This window comes from Silene latifolia, chromosome 9 (genome assembly GCF_048544455.1).
Source record: "Silene latifolia isolate original U9 population chromosome 9, ASM4854445v1, whole genome shotgun sequence".
NCBI classification, from domain to species: domain Eukaryota; kingdom Viridiplantae; phylum Streptophyta; class Magnoliopsida; order Caryophyllales; family Caryophyllaceae; genus Silene; species Silene latifolia.
Genome location: NC_133534.1, coordinates 128,314,641 through 128,336,974, shown reverse-complemented (window position 1 = coordinate 128,336,974; position 22,334 = coordinate 128,314,641). Strand labels below are relative to the sequence as shown.

General features: G+C 42.2%; 1 protein-coding gene across 1 annotated transcript; it reads left to right on the top strand.

The window, feature by feature from the left end:
* Positions 1–7,754: 7,754 nt before the first annotated feature.
* LOC141601580 (uncharacterized) lies at positions 7,755–8,390 on the top strand. Its single transcript, XM_074421875.1, has one exon. It carries the CDS (start codon positions 7,755–7,757, stop codon positions 8,388–8,390), a length of 636 nt encoding a protein of 211 aa, XP_074277976.1.
* Positions 8,391–22,334: the final 13,944 nt, after the last annotated feature.

Below are 22,334 nucleotides of genomic sequence, written 5' to 3'. Positions count from 1 at the left end.
GGCGCTCTTCAACCCTGACCAAGGAATAGCCCCCAGACCCTCAGCTTGGTAGCAGGCTCTAGCATCCTCCTTGACGTTTTGCCACCACACGGCGGCTTCACCTCTCAGGTAGTATACTACCTGCTCAACGATCATATCATCGGGACACTTGACCACTTCCATGAGACTTTCCATCTCACGGTGCCATTTCTCGAGCAGCTTTGGTTCCCCAATACCCTCATATGTGGATGGGTTGAAGCGGGCGATGATGATGCTAAGCTGAGTAGCATCCACCGGCTTCTCCGTCCCCTTTCCCACATTCTTAAGAGCCTCAAGAAGAGCATCTTGTTGCTTAATCATATGAGCAATCTCATCAATGGTCATCTCAGAAGCTTGAATTTGCGCGGCAGTTCTTTTAGGCGGCATTTTGAGCTGATAAGAGACAAGAAACGTAAGCACAAAATCCTACGGCTCAAAATGTAACAATCTTCCGCCAAAGAAGAACTCGGCCGAGTACCAGACAGTACTCGGTCGAGTAAGGACTACTCGGTCGAGTACCACCGATACTCGGTCGAGTAGTCGACTCCAGTAGCTGACCTCAAATTCACAAAACACATACTCGGTCGAGTATAAACAACACTCAGCCGAGTATGCTCTACTCGGTCGAGTATGCCTAAATACTCGGTCGAGTAAACACATCCAGTAGCAACTGCTGCTTACTGCCAAACAACACTCGGTCGAGTGCCTGGTTACTCGGACGAGTACCCCCTACTCGGTCGAGTACCTGCCCTGCTCGGCCGAGTCATGCTATACGAGCTACAAACAATACACAGTATCCCCTTATCATGCTTTCTACCCCAACAAACAATCATATATCAACCGGAATTCGAATGCCACGTAATAAACATGTAATCATGTCAATCATTCACATGCTAAAACTGTTTCACTAAATTTCACATTTTTATTCCTTCTACTTCGTTTCAGTTCTCAATATACTTTTACGAATCCACATACACATTCCTTATCACCACATGTTCCAACCGTGGGCCTTCACATACATGCACATATACGACACAACCCTCAACACATTTCCCCCCGTGACCGGCTCAAGTTAGTGAGGGCCAAATTGCGACTCCGGGACGTCTCCCGAGTCCTTGCGGTAGCTCCAAACAACTCTCCCGGGTCCATTTTATTTAGACTCCCTAAGTTCATTAGGTTCATTTGTTTTAGGTGCCGGAATCTTCGGCTCTGATACCACTTTGTAACACCCCCTCATACCAAGGTGCCTTACCAGGACCACCAAGCCATGAAAGAGTGTTACCATCTCGGTTGCCCGAGGTTAGTACATATCAAAAGCGTCTGTCCTAACACATTTATTAGAAATACTGAATAGTGTAATTGTTTACATTGACAAAAATCCAAATCCAAACCAATAAAATAAATCCAACAACTGACAACTATAAAGTCATAACTAAGACTCGAGACTGTGACGTTATAACTGGTGAAGACGACTCCCCCATGACCGCCCAAGCTCACCAAAAGCAATACCTATAAAGCCTGCTCACCATCCCCGAATGGATCACCGCAGATTCCACAAACAATAACAACGGGGTCAGTACCATTCAATCGGTATAAGACAAACAAATAATGTAACCGGCTGATCATCCTCCACAATAACCGACTACACACCGAAGTGTGTAGCCCTGCCGGATTACCCATCGCAACAGGTAATCCACTCTGCCGGTGGGGGGCCGCAGTCTATCCCCACCAAGTCCAGCTCGTCAACGAGCGACTAACAATCCCTGTCCCTTAATGTGCACATCCCCTCCCGTGACGGGTTCCATGGAGGGCGAACTAGGGTGTGAATCCACTCCCGCAAGTGACTCCACCACAATCACACACGCACCACAACATCACAGCTGTCACAACACCACAACCGTCACAACAGAACCACATCACCACCGTCACCACAACACCCATCCTCAGATGATCAGCAAATAACAACAATTATGAAACAAACACAATCTTAATCAATTAACAGTAACTGAGTAGGGGAAACCCTACCTTAACAATAACAGCAATATGGAGAATCGGGCAATTAGAATGGCTCCTCTATGAAGTCTTCTCCTATACAATAACCACATAGCATAATTACACATTGCACAATCCCCTTTTCCCAATTACATATATATATACAGTAACCCTAAGAATAACATAAATGACATGGGAAAGAAGGACTTACCAACGGTAGAACGAAAGATTGAACGCAAAGGCTATAACGATTACACACACAGTGGAAGATTAGGGAGTGATTAGAGTATCGTAAAATGATTAGGGTTGCAAATGATGTTTAGAAACTGTTTTTCAGAATTAAATAACTCTAAACACTCCCGCATCAAACCGCTGAAATATTACTCGCCAGACCGGATACTCGGTCAAGTAAAGTGTATACTCGGCCGAGTATCCTCTACTCGGTCGAGTATTCATCATACTCGGCCGAGTATCCTCTACTTAGTCGAGTATTCATCATACTCGGCCGAGTATTCCTCGGAAGAACCCAAACAGAATACACTTTTGACACTACTCGGCCGAGTAGGCTCTACTCGGTCGAGTACTTAGCTTATAAAAATCCGTAGTATTACAAGAATGACTCTCGTTTGCCCTGGATAGGGTCGTCCACTATCCAAAGTTTCTGAGTAAGAGGTGATGATACGTACTGGGAAGCTCATTAATCGAACACCCAATCTCGCCCGCGGTAGCGGCCTCTACTGCTCGATCTTGGTTTGTGAAGTCCAAAAGTTGATAAAATGGGTTAAATGCATGAATGCGCATCCACAAATTTAAACCTGACATGTTAGATTTGCTATGTCGGTTCTTTATCTAAGTATCAAGTAATTGATGTCAAGTTGGATTTAATGTTGATTTACGTACAAGACAAAAATTATACATCCATTTACCGAGTCAGTTTTATGGTGCTTAACATGATCCATTTGTCTTAAAAAAGTGTTTTAGAATGCAAAGTGTAAAATCCAAACTCATCAATCTGATCTGTCATGTATTCGGGTTAACCGAAGTCGGGATCGTCCTGGACGCGTGCTGAAAATGTGACAAGAGCAGTGCCAGGCAGCCATTGAGGCGCGAGCCTGTTGGTGATGCAAGGGGGTCTGCCCAGGTTTGAAAACTAGAATCTAGAGAGCCTGTTTAGGTGCGAGCTAGGTGACGACCCAAAGGGGTGTCTCCTGGTGGTTGAAAATATTTGTGAAATCGTTTATAAAAGGGTGTTAAAACCCGCTTTTGTTAAAAAGGTCGTTAAAGCCGTTTTTGTGCTAATATGAAGAACGTGACTCAAAATGATTATCATTATCTTGATAATATTCGATGCCGGGTTCGGATTTGTAAGCTCGACATGAATAGTTTTGTAAATAAAAGGTGTAAAAATGCTTGATATGAACTAATTATATTAAGTCCGTTGCTTTGTAATTAGTCAAAGTTTATCATCGTACTCGGGTTAACCCGACATGGTATGTAGAACCAAGGATTATTATCCATGTATGACTAATATGGTTTTTTACAAATATAAACAAATGAATAAGAGGGCTTTAAAATACCCTTTAAAAATGTAATTAACCAAGTATTATCACCGAGTCACGGGTTAAACCATCATGACATGAAGAGCCAATGGTGAATATAATTCATGGTTAAAAATGCTCATCATAAAAATGATTTGAAATATTTGAAATGGTAATAACCGATTGCAAATAAGAAATGAAATGGAAGAAAGACGAACTCAAACACGTTTGAGTTCTGACTAGGGATGCCTAAAGAGGCGCGAGGTTGGTAGTGGTGACTACCTTTCTCTATCTCCAGTCAAAACTCGGTTTTGGCTCGATCAATCCGTATTTTGGATCATGTTATGCATGTGTTATCATGTTAAAGTCATGAAAACGGATAAAAAGAACATGAAAGAACAGGATTAATTACACCCTCTTACTTGCATGCTAGGTTGCTTAACGAGAAATCGACAAAGTGTAAAAACTCTTGAGTCGGAATACTCGATTTAAAACCGTTTTTGTAAAAATATGGAATGTTGCTTTGATTTAGTGATGATGTAGTTGGTTAAATTGGTAAGTCAAGTGATTTAATGCACGATGACGGTACCAAACAATGTGTAAGGCTCGTATTTTCAATCGGTAGGTCGAAAATATGTGTCGGTTGTTGACTTGAGAAGTCGAGGTCTAGAATGTTAAGGGATAAAAGAAGGAGCGGACTCTCGCGTACCTTCCAATGGTGGCATTTGAGGGGTATTTATAGCGGATTTGTGTGGTGTTGTGCGTTTTGGGCGACGTGGCTATAAAAGCTGCTTGAAGAGACGTGAGCATATCCGCGGGTCTTCGAGTTCTCATGTCATTATTACGCATTTGAATTTGTGGTTTGTGTGAGGTTTGTTTTTTTGTGTTTGTCTCAGTTTTACTCATTGTTGGGTTCGGGATTTGAATTTTGAGTCGGTATTTGGTCCAACGTCGGTTTTGACTCTAGTTAGTGTCATTGAGACCCCGTCGTCATGCATAAAACACTCCGAGTATTTATGAAATGTTTTAAAAATGTTTTCGATTTCGAAATTGTTTTTTGAGTTTTCCGACGCGTAGTTATATAAACTGTCGATTAAACTTAGCGATCCCTAAGCATTTCGTAGTGCGATAATCATCGGGTGTTTGTTGTGGATTCAACAAATACGGGTATCTACAGTATGAAATGCGGTTAAGCCCTCTTTTGCTAAATCATTCAATAATAAAAAAAAAAAGCTAAAACCCTTCGAATTCCTTTAATGCATGTTTGAGTTTCTTCAAACCCATAATTTCGTTCTTCCCAAGACGAATTTGTTAAGCAACAAATTACAACTCAATTATGGTAACCAATTTGATGTAAAAGTAGTAACGATTTTAGGTGTAGATCTAACGTGTTAAGATTGGCACTGGTAATAGTAGTTATTTGTATGAAATTTGTGTAAATTCATTGTAATAACTCATAGTTTATAAGGCCGTACTCGACCGAGTAGGCAGTTCACTCGACCGAGTGTAGCTCACTCGACCGAGTGAGGGATCGAGTGAAACTTGGAAAGTTGCTGACTGTTGCTGAAAGAGCGTCACTCGACCGAGTGGCGATTCACTCAACCGAGTGGAGCTTCACTCGATCGAGTGAACCGGGCACTCGATCGAGTGAACCGGGCAGTCGACCGAGTGCCCTGTCACTGTCCACCTTTTTACACGAAGCTTGGTTGGTGGCTATCACTCTCCAATCCTTATATTTTCAGATTTCCTTCACTAAAACCACCCTCACCTTACCCTACCACTCTCTAAAACCTCCAAAAATATTACACACCTTATCCTCCAGGATCTAGCTCACACAATTGAAGGTTTATCTTCCATTTCTTGTTCTTGCTCTTTTACTAGCATATGTAAGCTCATCCTTAAAGTTTCTCCTCTATTCTTATTTTGTAGACCTTAATTTCTCTAATGTATGGTCTTATAATTAACTAGAATTGTGACTAATTAATTAGGGTTATAACTAATTAATTAGGGTAATTAAGGGAGTTAAGTAGTATTATTGTTGTTGCAGTAATTAGTAGTCATAGTTTGTGTAGGAGGAAACTTCATTGTGGAGTCCTTCTAGCTTGGTTAGTTGATTTATTGAATACTAGCAAGAGGTAGAGTTTCCCTACTTAGCTTTAATGATATAGATGTTTGTTTGTTCATTAATTAACATTAAGAACATGGTAGTTGCATTATAACATGAATAATGGTAATTAGGGTTTAATGATATGGTATTGTTTGAAAATATTCATACATGTGGAGAGTTGGGTAAACATTGTTAGTCTTCTATTGGTAGTAAATTGCTATAACATGATCATGAGACATTGGTACAAAGGGTGAGTTGATGAATTGAGCATTTGTTATATGTCATGAATTGTACATTTGAAAAGCATGCTACTTGTTTGTAATTGTCATTCTATGTGGTATTGATTATTGGAGAAATGGTTGGATTTGGTATTGGTTGTGATACATGATTGTAGAGGAGACGTAAGATGGTTGGGAGACCGTCTTGCGCTTGAGTCGCCTCATCGAGCTTCCCACTCCAAGAGGGATGTGCACATTGAGGACTTAAGTTTGGAGGGACCTGTGTGGTTGAGACACGGCATCTGGAAGTGGATCTGACCCGCTCTCTGGCCCGATACCACGGACGTGTTCCGAGTACCTAGTTGTGTGGTGCGGTGTCGTGGGTGTGTCCTTGACACTGGTGTGTTGGAGGAGGATACTTGAGTTGTTGTGCATCAATGTATTAATTCCTTGTTTGCATACTCATGTAGGTTATCATAGTAGCATGTAATTCATGAACATTTATATTATTGGAGCTAGCCAAAGTGTTTTCAAAATGTCTGTGGTGAACCATATGATGATTTCCGCTCATATGGGGAGCAGTGATTTGACAGGTTAGCTTTGCATATATTCGGATGCTTGGGAGCGATCTTCACTTTGTTGTCATCACTTTTGTTGTCTAGTTTTTGACTCTTTAGACTGCATCTTTTATTCAATATGGTTGTAATCAAATGGGATGGCATTTGCATCCTTTAACTTGTAACTTTATTATCTAATTACAACTTATCTATTTAAATTATTGTCTTAAATTACTCTTTACTCGTTTTTTCGCACTACAAGCTAGGGAAACCAAGTCTTGTGACACTCTCATGTGTTGGGGCTGCCTTTAGGAAAGATCCTGACTTATGGGGGTGTTACAAAGTGGTATCAGAGCGACGATTTTGGAGCTTAAACAAATGAACCAATGAACTTAGGTATGTCAATTTAAAATGAACCCGGTTTAAGTTGTAGGGAACTCGTGGCAAGCTTGGGAGACGTTCCAATGTTGTACTCTTGTCCTCTTAACTCGAATCGGTCACAACATATGGAATAATGGGACGTTCTTGGTGCATATAGTTATTGCATATCCTTCTTTTGATGCTTGTGAAGTAGTTTCATGAATGGTAGCACTTGGGGTGGTGACATGGATGATTATAGTCAAGCTAATGAGAAACATGTTGGATGTTTATGTGTGAACATGTTGAGGTGTTAAAGTTGGTATTTTGTAAATAGGAAAATGTAAATCACATGCTAATTATCGTCATGTGTATATCTTACATCATACCTATTCTTTCCTTCTTTATGCTTGCGTTTAGAAACATGCGAAATAGGGCTACATGTGGACTTATGAGAGTCGGGATGGGTGCATGATCTCTTAGGAGTGTACTCGGTCAAGTGGGAAAGGGAACTCAGTCGAATTGAAAGCACTAAACCATGTGCCCATGCCACTCGACCGAGTGGAAAGTTTTCCAGGTTCTGGAAATGTTCTTGATGTTGAAGCACTCGATCGAGTAGAGGACCCACTCGACCGAGTGTGATCCACTCGACTGAGTGGTAGTGCCACTCGACCGAGTGGGCGATTTAATGAATTCTGGAAACCTCCTGGAAATTGAGGCATTCGACCGAGTGAACTCCTATACTCGACCGAGTGGATCTGTATAGTGGTTAATATCGTTTGTCTCTTATTGTGGGACATGTATTCACGTTTTCTATGCTTATTGAAGAGATAAGATGCCGATATCTTGTGCAAGGACTCCTTCACCACCACCCCATAGGTCCGAGTAAGAGGTGGATCGGATCATTGCACAAAATGAAGCTCTCGCCGAAACTCTTCGGAATGTCACTAGAGAGAAGGACGCGGTAATGGATGCCTCGGCTGTGAGCACCGCTGTCACACGTCACCGACACACCAAGTACCTTGGAGTGGGCGAGCCTAATCCCTTTAGTGATTGGGTAAGAGAAATGGAAAATGTCTTTGAGGTGGTAAGATGTCCCGATGAACTCAAGGTGGAGCAAGCCGCTTTCTACCTTGGGGGTCTAGCGGGAGGGTGGTGGTATAAGGAAAGGGATGTTATTAGAGACTACTGTGAGGAAAGGGGCGAGGCCGCTATTCCATGGGCCAACTTCAAGATGGAGATGAGGAACGAGTTTATTCCCGAGCATATTAGATGTAAGCTCCGGGTAGAATTTGATCGATTTGTGATGACCGATGCAATGACGGTACAAGACTACTACATCCGCTTCAACGAGCTTGCTACCTATGTCGAAGATCTTTACCTTAGCCAATCCCATTTGGCTCTCAAATTTGAAGGAGGGTTGACCGTGAAAATATTGGAGAAGCTTCCACTGGGGGAGTTGTCTAGCGTGAAGGAGGTATATGCTAGAGCCGAGAATGCGGAGAGACTTCTCAACATGACTAAGGATGCCAAGGAAATAATCGGGGAAAAGAGGAAGAACGAGAGTGAAGGAGGGGGACATCAACAAAATAAGTTTACCTAAAATCAAGCAAAGTCTTATTCGGGAAGATCTCAAGTGAGCGGCTATGGGAAGTCGGGCAGCTATGGAGTAAGGTCCGCTAGTGAAGGTGGTGGTTTGAGATACTATAATTGTGGTGGCCTTGGCCACAAGAGAAATGAGTGTACTAGCACTCCAAACGGCTCCAACCGGAGGTTAAGGCAAGGGATTTCTTACCACACCCCTTCCCAAAGTGGAGCGAGCAACCGAAACTCGGGATCATGGAGCAACCAAAGGAATGCCAACTCTATCTACAATGGTGGGAACAACCGCAGAAACTTCAATAGGGGAGCACCATCAAGGGCGACAAGCTACATTTGAGGCAACACTTTGGGGGCTAGGCCGACAAACTCGGCAAGTACGGTGCAAGGAGAGCCCAAGGCTAGTGGCAAGCTTTTTGCCATGGATAAGAAAAGTGTCGAGGAGGATGCTCATGTTGTCTCCGGTACATTTCTTGTTAATTCTCATCCTTGTTTTGTTTTATTTGACTCAGGAGCCACACATTCTTTCGTGTCTAAGAGTCGTGTGTCGACCCTAGGTTTCGGGGAGGGTGAGTTAGCAAATGATGATGTGTCCTTACCTTCGGGAGAGTCTATTGTGTGTTCAAGGGTGTATAAAGAGGTGTCGGTTTTGGTACATGAAATAAACTTTCCGGTAAACCTTTTTGAATTTCCTTTGGAGGGGTTTGAAGTAATCTTGGGAATGGATTGGCTAAGTAAGCACAATGCCAATATATATTGTCATCAAAATAAAATAGCTTTGAAAGGACCCAGGGGTACTAGAGTGTCGTACAAAGGCTACTTGGTCAAACCTAAGGTAAAGCTCATTTCGGTAATGACCCTAAAGGCATGTTTGAAGAAGAGTTGTCATATGCTCTTGTGTCATGTATGAGACACTAGTATGGAAAGACCACAAGCTCAAGAGATACCGGTAGTGGGAGAATTTGAGGATGTATTTCCGGTAGAATTGCCCGGATTATCTCCACCAAGGGAAGTAGAGTTCGGTGTAGACTTGAAACCGGGAGCGGGACTAATATCTAAGGCCCCGTACCGGATGGGTCCAAAGGATTTAGAAGAATTAAAGAATCAACTTTGTGAATTGGCGGATAAGGGGTACATTAGACCTAGTGTTTCACCATAGGGAGCACCGGTTCTATTTCTGAAGAAGAAGGACTGAACTATGAGGTTGTGTATCGACTATCGGGAGTTGAATAGCGTCACCATCAAGCACAAGTATCCATTACCAAGAATTGATGACCTATTTGATCAACTTAGTGGAGCCGGTGTATTTTCAAAGATTGACTTGAGGTTGGGCTACCATCAATTGAAGATCAAGAATGAGGACATTCCAAAAACTGCATTTAGATCAATATATGGGCATTATGAGTTCGTAGTGATGCCGTTTGGGTTGACAAATTCCCCGGCCGTGTTCATGGACCTCATAAATATGGTGTTTAATCCATACTTGGACAAGTTTGTGGTGGTGTTTATAGATGACATCTTGGACTACTCTAAGATCAAAGAGGAACATGAAGAGCACTTGAGGATCGTGTTACAAACCTTACGGGAGCATCAACTTTATGCAAAGCTTAGTAAGTGTGAGTTTTGGTTGGAGAAGGTGGCTTTACTAGGCCATATAATATCAAAGAAGGAGTTTCCGTGGATCCTACATAGATTGAAGCCGTGTCAAAGTGGGTAGCACCCAAGAATGAGGCGGAGATCCGAAGTTTCTTAGGTCTAGTTGGGTATTATCGAAGATTCGTGAAAGATTTCTCTAAGATCGATAGGCCTTTGACATCATTGATGAAGAAAGAAAATCGTTTCAAGTGGGACGGCCTTCTTAACCCTAAAGGAGCGCCTAACCACGGCCCCGGTGTTAGCCTTGCCGAAAGGGAGTGAAAATTTTGAAGTGTATACCGATGCTTCAAAGAATGGTTTCGGATGTGTACTAATTCAAAATGGGAAAGTTATTTCTTATTCATCGCGACAATTAAAGCCATTTGAGGAGAATTATCCAACACATGACTTAGAGTTAGGAGCCGTTGTTTTTGCCTTGAAGATTTGGAGACACTACTTATATGGAGCGACCTTTAAGGTGTTTTCCGATCATAAGAGTTTGAAATACATCTACACCCAAATGGAGTTGAACATGAGACAAAGAAGATGAATTAAGCTCATTGGGGATTATGACATGGAAATAGTATACCATGAAGGGAAAGCTAACGTGGTGGTCGATGCCTTGAGTAGGAAGTCGGTGCACTCAAGGCATGGAGACTTGACTTCCTACTAGCATTGGCATGACACCATTCGAAACCTTGTATGGGAAGAAGTGTCGAAGTCCAATATGTTGGGATGATAGCACCGAGGCCGTCTTGTTGGGACCTTAAATAATCCAAGACATGATAGACCAAGTGCATATAATCCGAGAGAAAATGAGGGCGGCACAAGATAGGCAAAAGAGTTATGCCGACTTGAGGAGAAGTAACATTAAATTTGCGATTGGAGATAAGGTTTTACTTAAGGTTTCACCCATGAGAGGGGTGATGAGATTTGGGAAGAGAGGCAAGTTGAGCCAAAAGTTCATAGGGCCTTATGAGATATTAAATAGAGTCGGAAAAGTGGCCTACCTTTTAGCACTTCCCCCGGCCTTGGAGCGAGTTCACAATGTCTTTCAAGTGTCTCAATTGCGTAAATACATAAGTGATCTTTCACATGTGCTTGAGGCGGAAACGATCGAGTTAGATGATGCCTTAACATATGTGGAAACGCTCAAGGAGATCCTAGACCGGAAGATAAGGAAGACAAGACGTGGTGATACTGTGTTGGTAAAAGTATTGTGGTATAACCATCTAGTAGAGGAGGCCACATGGGAAGCCAAGGAGACCATAAAATAACGGTATCCTCACCTTTTCGCGCAGGTTTGAGTTTGGTTACGAGGTCGTAACCGCATTTCTAGAGGGGTGGGGCGTATTACGCAAGTACAAGTTTCCTTCTTTATTTTACTTAAGGTTGTCATCACCTCACCTTATAATCTTTTGGTTAGTCATACCGTACTAGTCTCGTGACGTCTCGACCTACCGCCATGCACCCTTGGGGCGTTAGGGGACATAGAGTAGAGCTGTTTAAATGCGGGCTTGGGCCAGACATGGGCCGGGCCGCGAAGAAAAAGTTGCCTTTTAAGACTATAGTGGGCGGGCCGGGTTGAAATTATGGGTCAATTATCCTTTCCCTTACCCGCCCTTTAGTCAAAAGTCGGGCGGTCCATGGGCTGATGGACCGTAACACTAAAATTTAACTGTTAATTATGTATTCGGTATAGAATGACTTTAATTTAAATTAATTTTTATATCATACCTTGATTTGAAATTTGAAGTTAGGTTTATAATATATATGGATAGTGAAGGAATACATATAAGGGTAGAGGTAAAGATTGGATGTATACATTATTGTAAATTGTAATACACGTTAATTAGGGGTGTTTTGAATATATGCGCCTACTAGAAAGACAATCAAATTTTAATTAGCATAGAGATATTTAGAAGACAACGGTTTAGGTTCGACTTTATTAAATAAAAATATGCTTTTATTTTCTTTCATTAAAAAAAATCATTATTTATAATATAAAACAATTAATGTACACAAATAAATTGAAAATTTATTATCTTATATTTTTAGTGGGCCGGGCGGGTTGGCCCGTTTGGCAAAGCTCTTGTCCATGTCTGGCCCATTTACTTAATCGGACCAGGCTTGTCCAGCCCACGGCCCATTTTTTTAGAAAATTTTGTGTGCAAGCCCGCTAAAAAATAAGGGCCAGATGGGTCAGGTTATCGGCCGGTATGACCTATGAATAGCTCTAACATAGAGTTTTGGTAGAGTATAGTGTTGGGTGTGAACTTTGAGGACGAAAATCTTTTTAAGGGGGGAAGAATGTAATACCTCGTAGTTTATAAGGCCGTACTCGATCGAGTAGGCAGTTCACTCGACCGAGTGGGGGATCGAGTGAAACCTGGAAAGTTGCAGAAAGTTTCTGAAATAGCGTCACTCGACCGAATGGCGATTCACTCAACCGAGTGGAGCTTCACTCGATCGAGTGAACCGGGCACTCGATCGAGTGAACCGGGCACTCGACCGAGTGCCCTGTCGCTGTCCAGCTTTTTACAAGAGGCTTGGTAGGTGGCCTATCACTCTCCAACCCTTATCTCTTCAGATTTCCTTCACTAAAACCACCCTCACCTTAACCTACCACTCTTTAAAACCTCTAAAAATATTATACACCTTATCCTCCAAGATCTAGCTCACACAATTGAAGGTTTATCTTCCATTTCTTGTTCTTGCTCTTTTACTAGCATTTGCAAGTTCATCCTTAAACTTTCTCCTCTATTCTTAGTTTTTAGACCTTACTTCCTCTAGTGTATGGTCTTATAATTAATTAGAGTTGTGACTAATTAATTAGGATTATGACTAATTGATTAGGGTAATTAAGGGAGTTAATTAGTATTATTGTTATTGTAGTAATTAGTAGTAATAGTAGTCATAATTTGTGTAGGAGGAGACTTAATTGAGGAGCCCTTCTAGCTTGGTTGGTTGATTGATTGAAGACTAGCAAGAGGTAGGATTTCCCTACTTAGTTTTAATGATATAGATGTTTCTTTGTGCATTGATTAGGACATGGTAGTTGCATTATAACATGAATAATGGTAATTGAGGTTTTTGATGGTATAGTATTGTTTGGCAATATTCATACATGTGGAGAGTTGGGTAAGCATTGTTAGTCTTCTATTGGTATTAAATTGCATTATAACATGTCCATGAGACATTTGTTTTAGGTGAAATGTAAGATTTCCATTAAGCACAAACAAAGGTTATTACAACCTATCAATTTGCGTACACACACATTTTGTAGGGATAAAACCCTACTTACATAAATCAATGCTATCTAGCCAAATCTTATCACAAACATCTAAATTTTGGCTCTGATAAGTACTAATCCTAAGTTTTGCAACATTGTTGGCCAACCTCAAAGCAACAACAGGCCTAACCAGACTATGTTCATTACGTACTCTGTTCCTCTGCATCGAAATTTGATAAAAACAAGCAATGAAAGCAAAAACTAGAATACCCTTCCTTCCTTTCGACCATTTCTGGCTCCATATCCACTGCAATATATTGGCAGCTGGAATGGAGACCTGACACAGACTTGCCATCCTTGTGAGTATGCATCTGCTGTAAACACATTGCTCAAACAGATGAAGTTGAGTCTCAGCAGCACTTCCACAAAGTAAACAAACATCATCGGGACAAATACCCAAATCAAACAACTTGGTTTTGACCTGCAAAGCTTCCCTAATCATCAACCAGCAAATAAACATGTGCTTTGGTACACACCAGGTATTCGAAATAAACTTGTGCCATACTACTGGTTTATACTTCACTCTCAAGAATTCATAACCACTCTTAACTGTATATCCCTTAGGATCCAATAACCACTGCCCTTGATTGTAGCCTGAACACAATTGATCTCTAACTCTACATATATTTTTCCACCCCCAGCTCAAGTCACCAGTGGGAGAGTAATCAGTCCAAGCCATATCCTTTAAGTAAATTTGGTTAACCCATTTAACCCACAGTTTATCAGGATTGAAATAGATCCACCACACCAACTTACCCATGGCAGCATTATTCCAAGCAAAACTGTCTCTAAGACCAAGGCTATAACACCCCATAAACCAAGGTGCCTTACTAAGACCACCTAATGCATGAAAGTGCTACCATCTCGGTTACCCGAGGCAATGTATATCAAATTGACCATAAAAGAACATACTTTAGATAAATAAGTTTAAGCAATTACATAACCAAAATCCCAAAACTGTAAAGTGATACAACTGTTCCAAATTATCAAAACCAACTAAAAAGAAATATAAGTTCAACGACACAACGGAAGACTCTAAGGTAACACGTGGTGACTCAATCCCAACTATCCCATGCGCGTCCACCTCATACCTGCTCAAGAACTGCTCACCATCCCCGAATGGATCACCACAGTTTTAAAAACAATTAAACGGGGTCAGTTACTGATTACACAATATAAGATAAAGCAATAACAACAGTAAATACAATCACCCCACTCCGTCACATCTCCAATCACCTGACTAGCCAGAAGGTCTAGCCCTGCCAGGTTACGACCGCAACCAGTAATCCTCACCGCCAGTGAGGGACCGCAGCCGTTCCCACCTAAACCCCGCTCATCAATACCGAGCAAAAACCCAAGTTCCTTAATGTGCATATCCCCCTTGTGACGGGACCCACAAGGGGCGAATCAAGGGCGTGAAGCCACTCCCGCAAGTGACTCCACTCAGCCGAGGACGCACCTCGAGAACCACAGACAAACACAACCAACCAATTATACAACAACAATTACCAATTACCAATATGATATAGATCAACAACATTAACAACCATCCACAATCAACCATCAAATACAATGTAATCAATAACCAAGTAGGGAAACCCTACCTAGAAAAGCAATCACCAAGATCGTCACAAGCAGCTAATCAAAACCGTTCTTCTACGAAATCACCTCCTATAATCACACAATCATACAACTACTATCTAGCAATCACAATACTCCTAAAACCCACAAAATACCCAATTAGGGTTTCAACTAAAATCAATGAAACGACATAAAAATCATACTAGAAACTTACCCACGATGCGACGGTCTCAACGGCGTAAAGAACTAAACGATCCGTCGACTCTAGCCCTTAGGATTTGATAGCAATGAGAGAAGGGAATGCTACGTAACTTTTCTCTTGTGTAAAATATTTAGAAAAAGTGAAAAAGGTAAAAAAAAAAACTGGTAAAAAAAACTTTATATAACATTCTCATGTTGCTATCAAAACCCGGCGAATAACCCGTATAAACCGACTTACTCGATCGACTAAGTCAACTCGATCGAGTGCCCCCTACTCGATCGAGTGACACCTACTCGATCGAGTACCCATCAGACAGTACACTATTTTGGAACCAAAACTCACTTACTCGACAGAGTAAGCCTTACTCGATAGAGTACCCAACAGTACAGAAAACCGTAGTATTATAGTCTTCCCTCCTTAAAAATAAACTTCGTCCCCGAAGTTCAAACCCATAATCAAAAACAAACATACCAAGTCAACCACGACACAACAACGCAACAAAAACTCAAAACAAAACCCTAACCTCAACTCATACCGACTCAAAACAACCACTAACTGTACAAAAACTAACATAAAACCATACGAAAACCTTATGCGATCATCTCCTACCCCCCTAAAAGAAACATGGTTACGTCCCATAACCACACATACCTGATCAAAAAGAGACGGATACCGCTCCCTCATAGCCTCCTCCGCCTCCCAAGTAGCTTCCTCAACCTCATGATTAGACCATAGAACCTTAAGAAACATTGTTTCTCCGGACCTAGTTTTTCAAACCTTGTGATCAAGAATCTGTTTTGGCACCTCAAGATAAGACAAGGATTCATCCAACTCGATGTTCTCCACCTCTAACACTTGGGAAGGGTCACTCACATACTTCCGTAACTGGGACACATGAAACACATTATATACACGATCCAAAGCTGGTGGTAAAGCTAACCGGTAAGCAACCTCTCCCACACGATCCAAAATCTCATATGGTCCAATGAACTTCTGGCTCAGCTTCCCTTTCTTATCAAACCTCATAAACCCACGCATCGGTAATACTTTCAGAAAAACCTTATCCCCGACCTGAAACTCGATGTCCCGACAGTGATCCGCATAACTCTTTTGTCGATCCTGGGCCGCTTTCATCTTTTACCGAATCAATTTCACTTGGTCTATCATCTCCTGTACCATCTGTGGTCCTAAAAACATTGCCTCAGCTCTATCATCCCAGTAAATTGGACTCCTAGAACTCCTCCCATATAACACCTCAAACGGTGCCATCCCAATACTCGTGTGGTAGTTGTTGTTGTTGTAAGAAAATTCGATCAAATCTAACCTATCTTCCCAGCTACCACCAAGCTCGATCACACAAGCTCGTAACATATCTTCCAAGGTCATGATAGTTCGCTCTGTCTATCCATCTGTTGCAGGATGAAAAGCAGTACTCATCTTCAAGGTAGTTCCCATCATCTCCTGCAACTCTTGCAAAAATCGAGAAATAAACCTCGCATCTTGATCTGACACAATGTCCTTATGGACTCCATATAACCTCACCACATGTTTCCTATACCCATTAGCCAATTGAACCTTACTCCATGTATCTTTCATTAGAATAAAGTGAGATGACTTAGTCAGACGATCAACTATCACCCATATCATGTTATTACCCTGCTGGCTCCTCGGTAAATCCACTATAAAGTCTATGGAGATATACTCCCACTTCTACTCAGGTACCTCAAGAGACTGAATCTTACCTTATGGTTTTCGTTGCTCTCCCTTAACCCTATGACATGTCAAACATCGAGCCACGAACTCAGCTGTTTCCGTTTTCATCCCAGGCCACCAGAAAGTCTTCTTCAAATCTCTATACAGCTTGTCACCACCTGGATGTACTGAATACTGTGTGCAATGAGCCTCTATCATGATCACCTTTTTCAACTCTCTATCCCTAGGTACACACCATCTCCCATCAAACCGAACACTCTCATATGAATGAATAGAGAACCGAGATACTGTCCCTTTCTCTACTCTAGCCCTCCACTCCTGAATCTTAGAATCAAGAGTCCTGCGAATATCATCATAAAGATCCGGCTCCACTGTCAAATATCCTCTAGCACCCCCTTTTTGTATCACATGTATCCCCATCTTTCCCACCTCATCTCTCATCCTCATCAAGGACATAGCTGTGCATAGAGAATGCACACTCTTCCTGCTCAACGCATCAGCAACCATGTTTCCTTTCCCTTCATCGTATATGATATCCATGCCATAGTCCCTTATAAGCTCCATCCACCTCCTCTGTCTCATGTTCAGCTCCTTTTGAGTAAAGATGTAATTGAGACTCTTGTGATCTGAAAACACCTTAAAGGTCGCCCCATAAAGATAGTGCCTCCAAATCTTGAGAGGAAACACAACTGCACCCAACTCTAGATCATGTGTCGGGTAGTTCTCCTCATAAGGCTTCAATTGCGTAGAAGCATAGGCAATGACTTTCCCATTCTGCATCAACACACAACCCAACCCGTTCTTTGAAGCATCTGTATACACCTCAAAGTTCCCACATCCTTTAGGTAAAGCTAAGACTGGAGGTGTGGTCAAACGCTCCTTTAATGTTTGGAACGCCGTCTCACAACTCTCATCCCATCGAAACCTGTTCTCTTTCCTCATCAGCGTTGTCATAGGTCTGGCGATCTTTGAAAAGTCTTTCACAAACCGACGATAGTACTCTGCCAAACCCAAGAAACTCCTGATCTCTGCCACATTCTTTAGCGATTCCCACTTAGACACGGCCTCTATCTTTGTAGGATCCACAGATACACCCTCTTTAGAAATCACATGCCCTAGAAAGGCAACTTCCTCGAGCCAGAACTCACACTTAGACAACTTTGCATATAGCTGATTGTCGCGCAAAGTTTGTAACACCAACCTCAAGTGCTCCTCATGCTCCTCCTTAGTCTTAGAATAGATTAAGATATCATATATGAACACCACTACAAACCGATCCAAAAACTGACTGAAGACGCGGTTCATCAAATCCATACACACTGCCGGTGCATTAGACAACCCAAACGGCATCACCACATAATCATAGTGACCATACCTCGATCGAAAAGCTGTCTGCGGTATGTCCTCATCTCGAATCATCACCTGATGGTAACCTGATCTCAGATCAATTTTCGAAAAGACTCCTGCCCCACTCAACTGGTCAAACAGATCATCTATCCCTGCCAAAGGGTACTTGTTCTTCAATGTAACACTGTTCAGCTCCCTGTAGTCGATGCACAACCTCAAGCTCCCATCTCTCTTTTTCACAAACAGAACTGGTTCTCCCCACGGTGATACGCTAGGTCTAATGTATCCCCTATATATCAAATCATCCAACTCTTCTTCAGCTCTATTAACTCTTTAGGACCCATGCGGTACGGGGCCTTAGAGATTGGTCCCGTCCCTGGTTTCAAATCCACACTAAAATCTATATCCCTCTTCGGTGGCAAACCTGGTATCTCCTCCGGAAAAACATCTGGGAACTCTCCCACCACTGGTATCTGATCAGCTGTCGGACCCACCATACCATGGTCTTTCACATGGCATAGAATCAAAGGACACCCCTTCCTCAGATAAGACTTCAATGTCACCGCTGCAATCACTTTGACTTTGGGTTTGACAACAAACCCACGATAAGACACAATAACTCCGAACCTCTCAAAGAGACTCTTTTTTGGTGACAATCTATTCTAGCCTTGTACTTACCTAGCCAATCCATAGCAACTATCATCTCAAAACCATCCATAGAAAATTCTAACAAATCCACTGGAAGATCAACCTGCCCAACTATCATAGATACACCCATATACAACCTCCCACAAGACACTGACTCACCTGACGGTATGAAAACCTCATCTTTCATCGACTCAAACTCTCTAAAACCCATAAGCTTAGCATGACTCGACGATACAAAAGAGTGTGACGCCCCCCGAATCAAAAAAAACAAAGTTAGAAACATCATTAACAAGAAAGGTACCCGTGATCACGTGAGCATCATCCTCAGCAGCTTTCTTGTCCATCATGAATAACTTGCCACTGGTCTTTTGTCCACATCCCTAAACGGTACTAGCTGTAGTAGATTGCTTGGCAGGTGACCCCTGATTGTTGTTAGCTGCCAGTTTCTGATAAGAGTTACCGCCATTGCAGTTAGATCCACTGTTGTTGTTACTCTGACTTCCTTGGTTATTCCATGACCCCGCCGGTCGGTTGCTAGCATAAATCTAAGACGGACCCTGCGAAAAGCTCCCCCGTGATGGCCTCTGATAACCTCTCCCCATGGCACTAGTACACTCATGCCTCTTGTGACCCATACCGCCACAGTTGAAACAAGAGATACTCCAGCTGCTACTGCTACCACCACGACCACGCCCATAAGAAGCTCCACCACTAAAACCCGATGTTGATGAATAAGCCCTCGCCTGGTTATGGTTACCCCTCTTATAACTGGACTGACCACCACCTCACTCTCAGCCTTTCTCTTTTCAGGACCTCTCTCCTTATTCTCTTTGGCCATCTCGACCAATCTCTCAGCTCTCCCTGCCCTCTCATAAACCTCCTTAACATCTGTAAGGACCCCAACTGGTAACTTCTCCATTATCTGGTAGGTCAACTCCTTCTCAAACCTCAGTGCCAAGTTCTCCTAACTCAGCTCCATGTCCTCTGCATACCTCGATTTTTAATTAAACTTATGATAGTAATCAGCCACTGTCATATCTGAAGTCATATTGAAAGCATCGAACTCCTCCCTCAACTTACTACGGACATGCTCAGGTATAAACTCCCGGTGCATAGATCTCATAAACTCAACCCACGGTATAGCTGACTTTCCCTACTTCAGATACAGGTCTAGAGCACTCTTCCTTACCTTATCCCACCACTCTCCTGCAACATCTCTCAAGTAGAACGCAGCTTGTTCCACTTTGAAGTCCTCAGGACAATGAACCACATTCAAGATGTTCTCCATCTCCCTATGCTAATTGTCGAGCAAAATTGGTGCACCGGTACCCATATACTCTTTTGGGTTGAAGCGGGATATCGTAATGCTCATCTTGGAAAAGTCTACCCCGGCATCTTCATCTTTCCCAAATCTCTTTAGGGCCTCGGTAAGCGCATCTTGATGCTCAAGCATCTTGGCTATATCATCTACGCTCATCTCCTGCACCCTAGTGTACAAAGCAGATCTGTTTGGCGGCATATCTTTGAGCTATAAGAGGAGGGACAAACGTAAGCACATAGCCTACGACTCAAAGCATATATGACCTGTACAGCACATACTCGATCGAGTAACTACACCCACTCGATCGAGTAGAGGTCACTCGATCACGTTGCCCACTTACTCGATCGAATACCTCAACTCCAGAACCTGACCAGAACGTACAACAAAACGCACTCGATCGAGCCCCACACTTACTCGATCGAGTGACACCTACTCGATCGAGTACCCATCAGACAGTACAATGTTTCGTAACCAAAACTCACTTACTCGACAAAGTAAGTCTTACTCGATAGTGTACCCAACAGTACAGAAAACCGTAGTATTACAGTCTTCCCTCCTTAAAAATGAACTTCGTCCCCGAAGTTCAAACCCATACTCAAAAACAAACATACCAACTCAACCACGACACAACAACGCAACAAAAACTCAAAACAAAACCCCAACCACAACTCAAACTGACTCAAAACAACCACTAACTGTACAAAAACTAACATAAAACCATACCAAAACCTTATATGATCATCTCCCCCACTCGATCGAGTACTCCTCATACTCGATCGTGTTCCCCAAAACAGCAGAAACTCCCTAACGTTGTCATATACCCACTCGATCGAGCTCAGCCCACTTGATCGAGTCCACCCTACTCGATCGAGTATCCCCCACTCGATCGAGTCATGCTGACTTCTTTAGCTACCCGGATGCTTAAACTTACTAACTTTTCGCAACAAAAATTATATATATATATATATATATATATATATATATATACGACATCAAACGCAAACATCCTATTCACATATTACTATAATGCCACATTATAAATCATTCATCATGCAACATTATTATCCACAACATTTTATCATGTGATCTACTTCACCTTTTTCACCACATCCTATGTTCCTCCACAACCACTTTCTAACATTTATATATAAATATATCATCCAACATACGCAATAGAACATTAGTAAACACATAGCGATCCCATGACACGACCGGTTTAAAGTTGTAGGGCGAGTTCGCAACTTTAGGACGTCTCCCAAGTCTTTGCATTAGCTCCTAACAACTCCTACCCGGGTTCATTTTAGTTTGACTCCCTAAGTTCATTAGATTCATTAGTTATAGGTTCCAAAATCGTCGCTCTGATACCACTTTATAACACCCCCATACACCAAGGTGCCTTACCAAGACCACCTAATGCATGAAAGTGCTACCATCTCGGTTACCCGAGGCAATGTATATCAAATTGACCATATAAGAACATAGTTTAGATAAATAAGTTTAAGAGATTACATATCCAAAATCCCAAAACTGTAAAGTGATACAACTGTTCCAAATTATCAAAACCAACTAAAAAGAAATATAAGTTCAACGACACAGCGGAAGACTTTAAGGTGACATGTGGTGACTCAATCCCAACTATGCAATGCGCGTCCATCTCATACCTACTCAAGAACTACTCATCATCCCCGAATGGATCACCACATTTTTAAAAACAATTAAACGGGGTCAATTACTGATTACATAATAAGATAAAGCAGTAAAATCGGTAAAATCAGTACATAGAATCACCCAACTCCGTCACATCTCCAATCACCTGACTAGCCAGAAGGTCTAGCCCTGCCAGATTATGGCCGCAACCAGTAATCCTCACCGCCAGTGGGAGACCGCAGCCGTTCCCACCTAAGCCCTGCTCATCAATACTGAGCGAAAACTCAAGTTCCTTAATGTGCACATCCCCCTTATTACGGGAACCACAAGGGGCGAATCAAGGGCTTGAAGCCACTCCCGCAAGTGACTCTACTCAGCCAAGGATGGACCTCGCGAACCACAGACAAACATAACCAACCAATTATACAACAACAATTACCAATTACTAATATGATATAGATCAACAACATTAACAACCATCCACAATCAACCATCAAATACAATGTAATCAATAACCGAGTAGGTAAACCGTACTTGGAAAAACAATCACCAAGATCGTCAC